Source organism: Nomascus leucogenys, chromosome 12, assembly GCF_006542625.1.
Source record: "Nomascus leucogenys isolate Asia chromosome 12, Asia_NLE_v1, whole genome shotgun sequence".
NCBI lineage: Eukaryota > Metazoa > Chordata > Mammalia > Primates > Hylobatidae > Nomascus > Nomascus leucogenys.
The window spans coordinates 103,302,682-103,319,098 of record NC_044392.1 but is presented as its reverse complement, the minus strand read 5'-3'; the positions used below and the strand labels follow the sequence as shown (position 1 = coordinate 103,319,098).

At 39.8% G+C, this 16,417-nt stretch overlaps 1 protein-coding gene across 3 annotated transcripts in view; it reads left to right on the top strand.

Moving 5' to 3' along the window:
* Positions 1-13,672, top strand: part of CTH (cystathionine gamma-lyase) — a 34,182-nt gene extending 20,510 nt beyond the window's left edge. Inside the window, exons 8-12 of one of the 3 annotated variants that reach the window (XM_030823140.1) lie at positions 859-1,011; positions 2,645-2,766; positions 3,924-3,976; positions 7,495-7,633; positions 13,537-13,672. In XM_030823140.1, coding sequence (XP_030679000.1) covers positions 859-1,011; positions 2,645-2,766; positions 3,924-3,976; positions 7,495-7,633; positions 13,537-13,593 — 524 coding nt within the window. In that variant the 3' untranslated portion in view covers positions 13,594-13,672. Of the gene's footprint in view, positions 1-858; positions 1,012-2,644; positions 2,767-3,923; positions 3,977-4,450; positions 4,930-7,494; positions 7,634-7,898; positions 8,368-13,536 lie in introns of those variants that run through there. The other 2 variants (XM_003260187.4, XM_030823141.1) reach the window with 2 other exon arrangements.
* Positions 13,673-16,417: the final 2,745 nt, after the last annotated feature.

The following is a 16,417-nucleotide window of genomic DNA, read 5'->3' as shown; positions in this document are numbered from 1 at the left end:
TATGACATGACATAAGAAATGAGTTTTTTAATTTTCATGTCCATCTTAATTATAATCATAATTTGACAAAGCCCTAGTGAATTTTTAGTTTCAAGACTTAATGGGTTTTTTTTTTAATTACATTTGAAATGAGGGCTTTCATATATGATACCTTTTATATCAGGAATGATGGTTAATTTTCAATAGCACTTACAGTATAAACTTACATTTTTCAATAGATGTCTAAACACCATTTCCTATTTACATTGCTTAGTTTATCTCCAGTATAGTTTAGGATTAAGCCATTGTAACTTGACAGGTAAAATATAAACATGATTAGGAATAAAAATGTCCTCCAGGAGGGAAACTGAAACTTATTGCTTGATAAGTGTCATTTGGTTTATAAAAAGTAGAAATGAAGTATATATCCTGAAGGCATGTGAAATCATTGGCCACTTTGCACAAAGGCTAAATAGAATATTAGTAGAATATTCAGTAATAATAGGACTTGAACTGCTGTTTTTCTCTGTATGTTAAAATAATTTTTCAAAGAAATACAAGGTTAGGCTATGCACAGTTTATGATTTTATTAAAATCATAGAAAGGACTATTTATCTTCATATTTGAGAAGTTTATATCATCGTGCTTTTACTTAGTTTTCAGCATATTTGCTTCCCCTCGTTTTAAAGTAAATTTCTCTAAGCATATTCTGTGCTTTGTTCTCCTGCTTCTGATTTGATATATTATTTTCCTCCTAGAACTCAAAACATTGAGCTTTACACCTAGCTTCTGAGAGTCACTATAATGGAAAAGAGAAGCCAGATAATTTCTCGGCCATACCCTGCCTTCAAACTTATCCAGGATGTGTTCATTTTGCAGCTCTTGGAGCAGTTCCATCTCCTATTGATTGTTACCTCTGCAATCGAGGTCTGAAGACTCTACATGTCCGAATGGAAAAGCATTTCAAAAATGGAATGGCAGTTGCCCAGTTCCTGGAATCTAATCCTTGCGTAGAAAAGGTTATTTATCCTGGTATGTTAATTTGATTTCTAAGCAGATATACTAGGATTTCAGTAGTTATCCTGAGCATCGTGTTTATGTAACATTTATTTGTAAGTTAGGTGCTTTCACGTATTATGTTCATTTATTATTGAGCACTGCCGTGTGCCAGGCTCTGTGGTGGGTCAGGTGGAAAGAAGATAGACCTGGTCTGTACCGTGGTATTGCCTCTAGTTTAGTGGATGCTTGGATAGTAGAAAATTACTTTTATGCATTAGATGTTCCTGTGGTGGTGTCTAGTGGATGCTTGGATATTAGAAAATCAGTTTTATGCATTAGATGTTCCTGTAGTGGTCTGCGATTTGAAGGCTTGTGTATACCTATTCAAAGATTTTAACATTAGACTTTACAGTTGATTTGCTTATAATCTTGTCAGTCTGCTATTCAACATTAGCTGTCACTGTAATTTGATAGAGGTTTGTCCCAGTTGAGACTTGATATTAGGTGCCAAAATTCCCCTGAGGTTCTCTTTTTTTTTTTTTTTTTTGAGACAGAGTTTCACTTTTGCCCAGGCTGGAGTGCAATGATGCAATTTCAGCTCACTGCAACCTCTGCCTCCCAGGTTCAAGTGATTCTCTTGCCTCAGCCTCCCGAGTAGCTAGGATTACAGGTGCCCGCCACCACGCCCAGCTATTTTTTGTATTTTTAGTAAAGACGGGGGTTTCACCATGTTGGCCAGTCTGGTCTCAAACTCCTGACCTCAGGTGATCTGCCTGCCTCGGCCTCTCAAAGTGCTGGGATTACATGCATGAGCCACTACGCCCAGCCCCCTGAGTTTCTCTTCTGTATTTCTATTCCTTCACCTCTCCCAGCATCTAGAAAGGCTTCTGTGGAATTAGCTGACTTACATCTTACTTTTTGAATTTATTTTTACCAGTCTTTTAAGCTGTGGTGGTCCTAAGTAGTTCTTTTCTTTTTAGATTCTTTTGAAGGTTCTAGCATCTAGAATATATAGAAAAATTAAAACTGGAATTTCACTAGGAAATTCACAAGGAATTTAGAGAAACCAAAGTGAAATACATATGAAACTAAATGCCCTAAATGTACTTTAGGTAAAGAGCTGTTGATTGATATATATTTTGGATGGAGGGAGAGAGAAGAGTTTTGAGCTATGCCATGAAGAATGGGCAGCATTGGTTAAAAGGGCATAGACAAGGTATTGGAGATTTGTTCAAGAAATGTTTATTAAATGCCAGCTATGAGCCAGGCTTTGCACTAGGAACTGGGATCCAATTAGTAACAAAAGAAATGGATCTGCCCTCGTGGAGGAAGTCTGGTGGCTAAGACAGGTGCTACACGAGAAATTACAGGATGTAATTAACAAGGGAAGTCCAGGTTGAAGGGACAGCATGTGCAAAGGTCCTGAGATGAAAGGGAGTGCGGTGGTGCTGGCATAAAGAAAGCTGAAGAGGGTAGAAAAGATGAGGCAACACGAAGCTGGAGAGATAGGGGCCTGAGCAAGTAGTCAGATGTGAGCATGGCATAATTCCCATCTTAGGCTTATTTGCAGTTTACTTAAGCAGACAGTGAAAAATACCACCCTCCCCCCAAAAAATTTACATGTTTGATTCTAAAATGAGACTTTTATGATACCTTATGATTACAGGGCTGCCCTCTCATCCACAGCATGAGTTGGTGAAGCGTCAGTGTACAGGTTGTACAGGGATGGTCACCTTTTATATTAAGGGCACTCTTCAGCATGCTGAGATTTTCCTCAAGAACCTAAAGGTAAACTTACAAAATAGGTTTAAAATTGTAGGAGGTAAGGCCCTACAGCAGTTCACTATCTCTCACTTCTACTCAAGCCAGATAATGTTTTTGTATCTGCAGGTTACACTCATAAACCTCTTTATCATGAAATGCATTGGGTTGAAAATGACTTAAACAGCAATGTAGCAGACATCTAAATACGTTCACTTCTTCACTCTCCACATACTACTATCAACTTGGAGACACAGAGTATTCTAATGCATTTATTTAAAAGTGAACCCCTTTTTTCAGATGAAATAGGTAAAACCTCGAAGTAGTGTGCAGTTAGTGCACTGCACAAGGGCTGTTCTAAAATCCATCCTATGAATGGCTTTCCAAACCCTGTGCCTCCTAAGCTGCATCTGACTGGGGTGAGGCCTTTGTCTAATTTTCAAAAAGCCAGGAGGAGGCTCTCAGGGGCCTTGAGCAAGAGGCCTGTTCAACTCCATACACTGGGCTTAACCTTGAGCTCATGCAGTTTAAATACTACAGAATAGATTAACAGAAAGCTGCCAGATTAGTCAGTGTTCCTGATGTCACCTTAATTTAATACATTTACCAAAGTAACTTTTAAAACATTTGTAAAGTTTTATGACACTATCACACTCAACATAAAAACAGTGGTTTTTTTTTTCCCCCTATTCCAGTAGGGAGTTAAAGGATGTATTTCATGAGTGATATATATTAACAAGGAAGTATGTATAACTTGGGAAGCATTTAGAGATTTTTTTATTTAAGTGGTAACCACAGAGCAAAGTCTCAAATGCAATATTTTTTTTTTTAGGCATCATTTCACTCTTTTCCCCAGGCTGGAGTTCAGTGGCATGATCTCAGCTCACTGCAACCTCCACCTCCTGGGTTCAGGTGATACTCCTGCCTCAGCCTTCCAAGTAGCTGGGATTACAGGTGCGTGCCACCATGCCCAGCTAATTTTTGTATTTTTAGTAGAGACGGGGTTTCACTATGTTGGCCAGGCTGGTCTCGAACTCCTGACCTTGGTGATCCGCCTGCCTTGGCCTCCCAAAGTGCTGGGATTACAGGCATGAGCCACTGTGCCTGGCCTAAAAACATTTATTTTTAGATTTTAGTATTTTCATTTTACTAGAAAATCTAAATTCATGTTTTCTTTGCTATAGCTATTTACTCTGGCCGAGAGCTTGGGAGGGTTCGAAAGCCTTGTTGAGCTTCCGTAAGTATAGTTCTGTTTTTCTCAGTATTTTAAATTTGATGTCAGCTTTAATGATTGGGAAAGAAATATGATAAGCTCAGGGATAATTCAAGATATTTAACAATAAGAATAGCATGACATGAATCAGAATGGACTCTAACCCTGTCAGAATGGAGACCCTGATGAAATCTCCTGGAGGGCTTCTTGTTAGTCAGCAGTGTCCTCCCAAATGTTTCTTCCTTCCCTGCTCTGTCAAAAAGAGATTCCAGCAGGAACTGTATTCTAGGATTTCTGACCTCTGACCTCTAACCTAGGGCCACATGTTCTATCCTACTCAGCCTTAGAGCGGATTGGGGACTTTGTACTAGAAAAGCTGTTTTCAAGGCTCTTTGGGAAACAGAAAATGTGTCTCTGATGAAACTCCTCCATGCCCTTGATTATCGGAGAAGAGCCGTACTAGATACTGTCAAATCTTTTGTTTTCTGTTCTCTGTAGGATAAACCTTTAATATCTTCATGTTGTGTACAAGATAAATCCAAACCCTAACTTGGTACCAGGCCCTTCGGTATCTAACCCAATCAATTCATCTAATTTTATCAAAGCATCAGAGGATATTGGTACAAGAAGCAGCTTAAGATCATACAGTCCAACAGCATATTTTACAGGCAAGGAAACAAAGATCCAGAGGGTTGAGCTGATTGACTCAAGTGTCACACAACAACATGTTAGCAGCTTCACTCTTGGATTTGCATCAGAAACAGCGAGGGGAGGTGAAAGGTGCTTGGATCTAGATTTGAGATCTGCTTCCACCAATTAGTTAACTTTTAAACTTCCATTTTTTAACACATAAAATGAGATTAATAATTAATGATTTTCAGCCTGGTGCAATGGCTGACGCCTGCAATTCCAGTACTTTGGGAGGCCAAGGTGGGTTACTTGAGGTCAGGAGTTCGAGACCAGCCTGGCCAACATGGTGAAACTCTGTCTCTACTAAAAAAAAAAAAAAAATTATCTGGGTGTGGTGGTACACACCTATAATCCCAGTTACTTGGGTGGCTAAGGCACAAGAATCGCTTGAACCCAAGTGATGGAGGTTGCAGTGAGCCGAGGTTGCAGCAAGCTGAGATCACACCACTTCACTCCAGCCTGGGTGATGCAGTGAGACTCTGTCTCAAAAAAGAACCAAAACAACAACAAAAAATTAATGATTATCATTTATTGATTACCTGTGCCCCCAAGCATTCCTGATATATATATATATTACCTTTATTATATGCTACTATGACCATATGTTGTAATTATTGCAGGGTTAAGTCAACATCATAATCTAACTATTTTTAACTGTACTAAATGTATACGGTGTATTTCTGTGTCTTCATTTTTATAAACATTTGTGGAATAACTTGTTTTGCAAGCATTGTGTACAGAAATGTCAGGGCCCACCAAAGTTTAGGCCTATTTTCTGTCTTTGTATAGGAGTTTACAGTTAGACCAAAAGTCAGGCAGTCTCACCAAGTTAAAAAAAAAAAAAAAAAAGATGTCTAAATAATGACTTGAAATAATTCATGTAATGCAGATTTTTGTTAGTCTTTCCGGAAGATGCCTGCTAGTAAGTTTGGATGCACAAGAGGGCACACTCAGCATGTGAAATGGGTTTGTTTTTCATAGTAACGAAATGTGTATTACCTTAAGATTCTCTTGTTTAAAAAATTGTCTTAAAATAAATCTCTCCTGATTTATTTAGGGATTTTTGTTTAAAGTTGCTTGGCCCCCAGGCACTCTGGTTTAGGCTATAACCCCGATGCCAGAGGATGAGTGGATTTAGGTCAGGGCTTGTCTGTTCTATCACCCTTCATTCTGTGTCTCCCAGCTCTGCTGCTACTAGTGCAGCATTGCAATATGGGAGGAAGGAAGTGAAGCTAATGTGTATTAGCTTAGTCTCCCAGCCTCACAACACATGTAACTCTGTGACCTTAGAAAAGTTAGTCATCCTCCCTAAATCTCAGTTTCCTCAATTTTAAAATGTGAACAACACTCTACATAGCCTTAGGTTTGTTGTGAGAACATGGGGAAAAAAAATCTCTTAAGCTAATGCCTTCATTCATACTAAGTACCCAATAAATGTTAGCACCTGCTATGAACTATTATCTTTTATTAGGCATCTCTACTACATTCCAAGTGCTTAGAAGTGCTTTATACATGTTCCTTCAAATTAATGCCTGTGACAAACCTTTAAGACAGGTGTTATATCCAATTTTTGTTCATTAAAAAAATGAATGAATGCACACAAACCACCTACTAGAGTATCTGCCTCACGGTAAGCACACAGTAGATGCATCTATTATTACTTCAGATAAGGAAATAGGCACTGAGGATGAGTAACTTTTATAAGGCCACATAGCCAGTATGTGGAAGGGCTAAGACTCATACCCAAGTTTGTTGGTCTCTGAGACCTGAGTTCTTATTTCTACATGTACACACTCCTTTAAGGAATTACGAGTCTCCCAGGGCAGAACATTTTAAGATGAATGTTTGTGTCTAAACACTTTAGTACTGTGATAAAGGAAGACACCCATCACTCAGACCACAACTGAGATTTTTTTCCCCCATGGCTCTCATGTAAGAGAGGAGAAAGCAGCTTAGGTATTGATTTTGCTGGTGGTGTGCAGGGAAAGGAAGAGTGTTGGTTGTAATATACATACTGGGGCTAATTAAGACGCTAAGCCTCTCCTCCATTATTCTTCACAGAAATTTCTCCTTCCCTGGAACTTGGCAGTCTTTTTGTCTATACTTGTTTGGCATTGTTTATATGGACTATTTTGTTTTGTGAATTGTCATTGCTTTTAGCTCCTGCTTTGTTATTTAGGGTAAAGAAAATATCTCATTCTTCTTGGTTTCCCAATTTTTAGTGCAGTGCTTGACATATTATGGGTGGTTTTCCTTCACATCTGTTGATGATGGTAATGGGCTGCTAGACCATTTGAAAAATCCTTCCAGGCCTCTATGCCAGGAGTTATATTGTGGAATTCTGAATGTTTACTGGTTGCTACTAGTGATTCTTGGTGGTCTTTCTCCGATGTGCCTCAGAAGGTCTGGCTCTGGATTGATCCAGAGGAAACTAATTATGACAGGCTCTTGGTCCAAGAGACCTCTTATAAGTAGCAATCCAGTAGGTTGGTCATGGAGTACATGATTTCTGGCCAAAGCCTCATTTAGGCAGGTATTGAAATATACACACTGGGGAGGCTATACCTTACCCTACTGCATGGGGGTACTTGACACACACTTTCAGTATTTGGATTGAGCGTATCTTACCAATGGCATAAACAGGATGAAAAATATCTTGCTTTTCATTTAAAATCATAGCTAGAAAAGATAAGTTTCATAATTTTCCCTTTTCTTGCCTGTGAATTATAGGAGTATGCACAATTTGATATTTGGAGCAGAAAAATGTTGAGGGTAATTGCAGTTTATGAGACAGAAACATGCCTCCCCTGACACAATATAGTGACCAAAAATTTGCTCATGTCTTCTCTCAGGGCAATCATGACTCATGCATCAGTTCTTAAGAGTGACAGACATGTCCTTGGAATTAGTGACACACTGATTCGACTCTCTGTGGGCTTAGAGGATGAGGAAGACCTACTGGAAGATCTAGATCAAGCTTTGAAGGCAGCAGTAAGTCTTATTATTTTGTGTGTGCGTGTGTGTGTCTGCTTTATCTTGGGCATGGGGGTCACTATATTTACAAAGAGTGGTCTCACTGTGAACTCTAAAGCTTTTCTGTTCCTATAATAGACCAGGTGTATAAATAACTGTATAGGGGGCTCAGTCAAAGTGCATATTTAAAGGATGGTAGTATTCAGAAAAAGGACTTCTTGAGGAGTTGAAGCTATGGCCTATACGTTTAATAACATATTTTTCTTGTGCACTGTTATTATAGCACCCTCCAAGTGGAAGTCACAGCTAGTATTCCAGAGCTGCTATTAGAAGCTGCTTCCTGTGAAGATCAAATCTTCCTGAGTAATTAAATGGACAAACAACGAGCCTTTGCAAAATTTTCAAGTGGAAATTTTAAGGCACCTCATTATCTTTCATAACTGTAATCTTCTTAGGGGTCATCTCTGTTAAAAACTTTTCTGTATGTCATGTTACAATTACAGGTCAATTCTGTTAATTTTTTTTGTTAATTTTCCTGTATGTTTGCCTCTGAAGGAGGTGAGATTTGTGCTACTTTGGGAGATTATGTTCTTTTTTCAAGTCAAAGATTTATTTTGATCATGTTTATAATATAATGGTAATTCATTTGTGATGTTTTGTGAGGAATTTAAATTTAAACGAATGTTCTTAAATCAAGTGTGATTTTTTTGCATATCATTGAAAAGAACATTAAAAGCAATGGTTTACACTTAGTTACCATAAGCCGAAAATCAAATACTTGAAAAGTTTACTGTGAAATTCTACTGATTTAAGACTATACTTAATATTAAAAAAAATAAATAAATCAGCCGGGCGTGGTGGCTCACGCCTGTAATCCCAGCACTTTGGGAGGATAAGGCGGGCGGATCACTAGGTCAGGAGATTGAGACCATTCTGGCTAGCACGGTGAAACCCCATCTCTACTAAAAATGCAAAAAAACTAGCCGGGTGTGGTGGCGGGTGCCTGTAGTCCCTGCTACTTGGAAGGCTGAGGCAGGAGAATGGCATGAAACCGGGAGGCGGAGCTTGCAGTGAGCCGAGATTGTCCCACTGCACTCCAGCCTGGGTGACAGAGTGAGACTCTGTCTCAAAAAAAAAAAAAAAAAATCTAATTATCAAATGCATCCCATTGTGATATTCCTACATTATGCGACATTAACCTGTATTCCTGGGTCCTTTTAATTCCCAACTACTGCTCTTAGAGGTCTTAGCCTTTGATGTTAATTTTTATAAATGCAGTTAAATAACTATTATTCCCAAATCTTAGTGTTTGCAGATTAGTTATAAATCCTATACAAGGCAGGTTAAAGGCCACCTTTTTACAGAGAAATAGTACTTTTTATATTTTTATCTGAAATAGTACATTTGTTGAGAATAAAAGAAGATGTGTTTAAAAATAGAATCTTCTGGGCCTGGTGGTAGCGTGCTTATAGTCCTAGCTACTTGGGCAGCTGAGCTGGAGCATCTCCTTGAGCCTAGGAGTTCCAGACTGCAGTGGCATCACTGCACTCCAGCCTGGGCGACAGAATGAGACCCTGTCTCTCAAAAAAATAATAAAATAGACTATTTTATAGTTGAGTGTATAGTTAGCAAGTTATCATCAGTGAGCCATAAGTCAAAAATTAAATCTTAAAAATTATTTTTATACTAAAGGTTTTTCATCTTATAATAAATCTTGATATTGCCATTTGTCTTGGTTAAAATAATATCATACAGCCTGATGAATAACAGTGCTGTTCAGGAGGAGAATACATAAAAATATACATTCTTCTGTATTGTCCACACTCTTGAGTTCTATCTATTGAGTCTGGAAATTCTGTCTCTAGAGGCAGTAGCATTTTGAGGCAGGTCCTATCTCACTATGGTTTCTGCCAGAACTGATTTCTTGCCATCTCAAGGCCTTAGGGCTGTGGAAATTAATGAAGATCAACCAAATGAGAAAAGGAAAGGCTATTCTTAGCTTACTATAGCAAGGGAGTTAGCCACCATCACCTGGGTTTTGGCAGAAAGTCAAAGGCGGGCAGATGGGTGGAAAAGTTTTGTAGTGGAAAAAAGGGGAGCCTTCAGGTATGCCCTGGTTGAAGACTGTTGGCATGGGGAAGCCGGAAGCAGGTTGACTGGAGTCAGTGTTTCACAGTGGGCAGGTCTGTGTAATCCTACATCAAAGTCTAAGGAAGTTGAGAGGCCAAAGAGGCACCCAGTTTCTTAGAAAGAAACATTTAATAGGGACTTAGGAACAGAAGCCATGACTATATCTTGGGCAGTGATGAGGCAAGTTGGTGGATCCCCGCATAATTACCCCCAAGACCTGGGACTTTTATGCCACAGGGAGAGGAGTGGTTGAAAAGGAATTTGTAAGACAATTATGATAACATCAAAGCTGTTTGACCTAAGGGCAGGATTTACTGTGTGTATGAGTTTATCAAGGTGACTTACTCTAAGGGCAGGATTTACAATAAGTACCTGCTCTTAAACAAGGTGCAATAGATAAATTGGAAGGAGGGTTAATCAGAAGCCAACAGGGCAGATTAGCATCCAAGATGGAGTTGCTTTGGCCTCTAGATGGGGCATCCTGTATGATTTGCTAGGTGCATATTTGGCTTTCTCTGGTCCTAAGTTGGAAGCAGGGGCAAAATTAGAGAAAACTGTCAGTCATTCATTTCCCGACGATTCTGGGCCAATTGTTACACAAGTTATTGTTTAGCTTCCTGGATTGTCACTAAAGAAAGCAATCTGGCTTCCTGCAACTCTGACTTACAGCAGGCTGATCTCCTGGGTTGTTTATTGTTGATGAGGGTGTTGGTTTCTCAGGCAGCTTGCTGCAGGTTGTGGGTCAAATTTCTAATTTTACATATGGCATGGCCACTGTCCCTTTCTATATTCAGTCTCTTAGGGCTTCTGGTGAGCAGTAAGTAACTACCATCGTGTTAAGTCAAGGTTCTCCAGACTAACAGAGCCAGTAGGGCCTGTGCGTGTGTGTGTGTGTATAGAGAAAAATAGAGAGATACATAGAATTTTATTTTAAGAAATGGCTCGTGATTGTGAGGCTGGCAAATCTAAAATCTATTGTAGTCTTGAGTTTGAAATTTGCAGGGAAGACCATTCAGCTGAAAATACAGGCAGAGATTCTGTGATGCAGTTTTGAGGCAGAATTGCTTTCTTTAGGGAAACCTTAGTCTTTGCTCTTAAAGCCTTCAACTGATTGCATGAAACTCATCATCCACATTATAGAGATTAATCTCCTTTGCTCAAAGTCTATTTAAATAGTCACATCTAAAACATACCTTTACAGCAACATCTAGACTGGTGTTTGACCGAACAACTGGGCATCATAGTTGACACATAAAATTAACCATCACAGCCATGTTCTAGGCACTGTTCCTCATTGCCTGAGAAGACCCCATTATGTTTATTAGGGTTTTTTAGGTTTATCCACAGCTTTTGGTTATCTGCAACTATGTCTCCCACCATTAACATAGTTCACACTGAGATGAGGATTCTATGTTTAACACTTGGGCCCACCTTCTTCACAGTCCATCTGGTTTTGTAGAGGGAACGTAACTGGACATTCTGGTCAGGTTAGGTGAGGTCAGGCCTTCAGGACGCTATTTTCACTGAGTTGCTTTATAAGGCACATTATGCAAAATTCCATCAGCTCTTCTGCTCACTACATTCACTATTGAAATTCTCAGAGTGAGATTGCTGTCTCACACCAAAGCCAGTGGGTACTATCTTCAGGAGGCACACAGCATCATGTTTGTATTTGATCCAGCTAGATGACATGTAAGAGAAAACTTTATTGTGGACTCTGTAAAGTGTGACATTTGTTTGTGACTCAATTTGCTCTATTTGTACCTGGGAGTTCACTACATAGCTAACTTCCAGCTGCTTTCAATTTACATCATAAAACATAAAAGAAATGCGTCATATTCTTCTCAGTGTCCTGGTAGTGCATTTTCCTTTAGTTTTTCAGTGAATTCTGTTGTAAGTAAAATGGGTAAGATTGTTCATTATTTTGGATTATTTTGCTGAAATGACCAGCTCTGAGATGTGAGGAGTAAATAAGAAAGTAACAGTAAAATCTGGAATATCTTTTAAAAATTAAGACATCATTTTTAACAGCAGAGTAGCCTTAAATGACCTGATTCCACAGAGGGGCCAGGAAACAGTGTGAAACTACAAATTTATTTTGTAGAAATATGGAAATCTTAATACTATTAAGATACAAATGTTAATAGTATTTTTATAAAGTGAAAACAATATGATCACTTAATTAATCAAGTGGATCTGAAGAAAATTTCAGAGAAAAAAAATAGAGCTTGGAATGCACTTTAGAAAAACACAAAAGGGAACACAAATGCTTCTGTGGGGAAAAGAAAGAGAGATCAGATTGTTACTGTGTCTGTGTAGAAAGAAGTAGACATAGGAGACTCCATTGTGTTCTGTACTAAGAAAAATTCTTCTGCCTTGAGATGCTGTTAATCTGTAACTTTACCCCCAACTCCGTGCTCTCTGAAGCATGTGCTGTGTCAACTCAGGGTTAAATGGATTAAGGGCTGTGCAAGATGTGCTTTGTTAAACAGATGCTTGAAGGCAGCATGCTCCTTAAGAGTCATCACCACTCTCTAATCTCAAGTACCCAGGGACACAAACACTGCGGAAGGCCGCAGGGACCTCTGCCTAGGAAAGCCAGGTATTGTCCAAGGTTTCTCCCCATGTGATAGTCTGAAATATGGCCTTGTGGGAAGGGAAAAACCTGACCATCCCCCAGCCCGACACCCGTAAAGGGTCTGTGCTGAGGAGGATTAGTATAAGAGGAAGGAATGCCTCTTTGCAGTTGAGACAAGAGGAAGGCATCTGTCTCCTGCTCGTCCTTGGGCAATGGAATGTCTCGTATAAAACCCGATTGTATGTTCCATCTACTGAGATAGGGGAAAACTGCCTTAGGACTGGAGGTGGGACATGCGGGCAGCCATACTGCTCTTTAAGGCATTGGGATGTTTATGTGTATGCATATCTAAAGCACAGCACTTAATTCATTTAACCCTGAGTTGACACAGCACATGCTTCAGAGAGCATGGGGTTGGGGGTAAGGTTACAGATTAACAGCATCTGAAGGCAGAAGAATTTTTCTTAGTACAGAACAAAATGGAGTCTCCTATGTCTACTTCTTTCTACACAGACACAGTAACAATCTGATCTTTCTTTCTTTTCCCCACATTATGGATCCCTGTGTCCATGGACCGACCGTGGGAGGCCTCACTATCCGTCCATATTTTGACTGAAGTATTAAAAGGCATTTTAAATAGATTCAAAAGATTCATTTTTACTTTAATTACAGTGATTATGGGATTAATTGCAGTCACAGCTACGGCTGCTGTGGCAGGAGTTGCATTGCACTCTGCTGTTCAGTCAGTAAACTTTGTTAATGATTGGCAAAAAAATTCTACAAGATTGTGGAATTCACAATCTGGTATTGATCAAAAATTGGGAAATCAAATTAATGATCTTAGACAAACTGTCATTTGGATGGGAGACAGGCTCATGAGCTTAGCACATGGTTTCCAGTTACAGTGTGACTGGAATATGTCAGATTTTTGTATTACACTCCAAGCTTATAATGAGTCTGAGCATCACTGGGACATGGTTAGACACCACCTACAGGGAAGAGAGGATAATCTCGCTTGAGACACTTCCAAATTAAAAGAACAAATTTTCGAAACATCAAATCCATTTAAATTTGATACCAGGAACTGAGGCAATCACGGGAGTTGCTGATGGCCTCCCAAATCTTAACCCTGTCACTTGGGTTAAGACCATCGGAAGTACTATGATTATAAATTTCATATTAATCCTTGTGTGCCTGTTTTGTCTGTTGTTAGTCTGCAGGTGTACCCAACAGCTCCGAAGAGACAGCGACCATCGAGAATGGGCCATGATGGCAATGGCAGTTTTGTCGGAAAGAAAAGGGGGAAATGTCAGGCCTCTGAGCCCAAGCCAAGCCATTGCATCCCTTGTGACTTGCATGTATACATCCAGATGGCCTGAAGTAACTGAAGATCCACAAAAGAAGTAAAAATAGCCTTAACTGATGACATTCCACCATTGTGATTTGTTCCTGCCCTACCCTAACTGATCATTGTACTTTGTAATCTCCCCCACCCTTAAGAAGGTACTTTGTAATCTCCCCCACCCTTAAGAAGGTACTTTGTAATCTCCTCCACCCTTCAGAAGGTACTTTGTAATCTCCCCCACCCTTAAGAAGCTTCTTTGTAATTCTCCCTACCCTTGAGAATGTACTTTGAGAGATCCACCGCCTGCCCCCAAAACATTGCTCCTAACTCCACCACCTATCCCAAAACCTGTAAGAACTAATGATAATCCACCACCCTTTGCTGACTCTCTTTTCGGACTCAGCCCGCCTGCACCCAGGTGATAAAAAGCTTTATTGCTCACACAAAGCCTGCTTGGTGATCCCTTCACACGGACGCGCATGAAAGGAAATGTGGGGAAAAGAGAGAGAGATCAGATTGTTACTGTGTCTGTGTAGAAAGAAGTAGACATAGGAGACTCCATTGTGTTCTGTACTAAGAAAAATTCTTCTGCCTTGAGATGCTGTTAATCTGTAACTTTACCCCCAACTCCGTGCTCTCTGAAGCATGTGCTGTGTCAACTCAGGGTTAAATGGATTAAGGGCTGTGCAAGATGTGCTTTGTTAAACAGATGCTTGAAGGCAGCATGCTCGTTAAGAGTCATCACCACTCCCTAATCTCAAGTACCCAGGGACACAAACACTGCAGAAGCCTGCAGGGACCTCTGCCTAGGAAAGCCAGGTATTGTCCAAGGTTTCTCTCCATGTGATGGTCTGAAATATGGCCTCATGGGAAGGGAAAGACCTGACCGTCCCCCAGCCCGACACCCATAAAGGGTCTATGCTGAGGAGGATTAGTATAAGAGGAAGGAATGCCTCTTTGCAGTTGAGATAAGAGGAAGGCATCTGTCTCCTGCCAGTCCCTGGGAATGTAAAACCCGATTGTATGTTCCATCTACTGAGATAGGGGAAAACTGCCTTAGGGCTGGAGGTGGGACAAGCAGGCAGCAATACTGCTCTGTAAGGTATTGAGATGTTTATGTGTATGCATATCTAAAGCACAGCACTTAATTCTTTACCTTATCTATGATGCAGAGACCTTTGTTCACGTGTTTATCTGCTGACCTTCTCTCCACTATTATCCTATGACCCTGCCACATCCCCCTCTGCGAGAAACACCCAAGAATGATCAATAAATACTAAGGGAACTCAGAGGCCGGCGGGATCCTCCATATGCTGAACACCGGTCCCCTGGGCCCCCTTATTTCTTTCTCTATACTTTGCCCCTGTGTCTTTCTCTTTTCCAAGTCTCTCGTTCCACCTAACGAGAAACACCACAGGTGTGGAGGGGCAACCCACCCCTTCAGCTTCATAACAAATCTCTTAGGAGGCCATTATTGAAAGAAATAACAAAAGATGGTAAACACAATTAAAGAAAATGTCATCAAGGACTAACAAAAGTATTACTCAAAATAAAACTTCTCTTAGGAATTATCCAAAGACAAGTAATTGTTTAAAAAAGAATGTCCACTTCTATACAACAAAAGAAACCCTGATTTCATTTACTTCACAATACACATTTACTTAGAAAAAAAGAGTGCAAGAAAAAATGAAATTGCTTTTAAATTGAAGAAAGGATTGCTATGTCTTCTTTTAAATAAACACATTTGATTCAATTTTGACGTATTGCTCACAAAATAAATTTATATTTGTTACAGCGAGAACTGTCAGATATTGCAAACTTCTGTGTCTTTTGAATAGTGTGCCTTTAATAGAACACATATAGCATAGCTCCAGGGATTAGAGTCTTCTGACTTCATTACTATTTTTACAGTAATTTATATCTTGGTTTCTTCAATTAGAAAAAAAAATCAGGACTGATTTTTTTTTCTTTCATTTATTAGCTCAGCTGTTCTCATGCCTACCTGCTGAATTAGAAGGGACAATTCTCTACAATTTCCTTCTCTCTTATAGAGAAGGAAAGGAAGGTTCAAAATGATTATGCGACCATTCCACATCATTTGGCTAGCAAAAATAAGTGGCAGAGGCGGGGCTAAAATGTTGGACTTCCGACCTCTTACTTCTGTGTGCTAGTGCACCATTCTTAGTCCAGCACAGACAATTCTCAAACAGATTAGCAAACCACCCTCTTGAAATGGCGAGAATTGTTACCATGTGATCAAGGCATCATAATTAATGCAAACCCTAGTTTCTAGTTGGGAAAGAGATTAAGATGGAGACTTTGTAGTAAAAGATGGACATATATTTTATTCACATAGCTCATTTTATTTTGAATGAAAGAGCCAAGCAAACTCTAGCCTTGGCCCGTTCCTGAGGAGGTGATCTCTGAAATAAATGTGCTGCAGAGTTGGGGACATGGGGGCTGGCCTTTTATAGCCCTGTATCATTCAACCATTAGTTATGAGCTGGAGATGGGGAGGGACAGGGAAGTTGAAGAGGGAGGCATGGGAAACCTCACTGGTGAACTGGCTCCAGTCAGCGGATGGCAGTTCTCTGGTGGAGGGTAGACAGGTGCTGTGGGCTGGTAAAGGGAACCTTAATGGTGTGTTATAGCATCCGCTATAGGTAGTAACTTATGTCTCACCCATTTTATCTAACAACTTCTAGAAACTAGCCTAAAAAAAGTAATCGTGGCTCTAATGTTGTGGTCA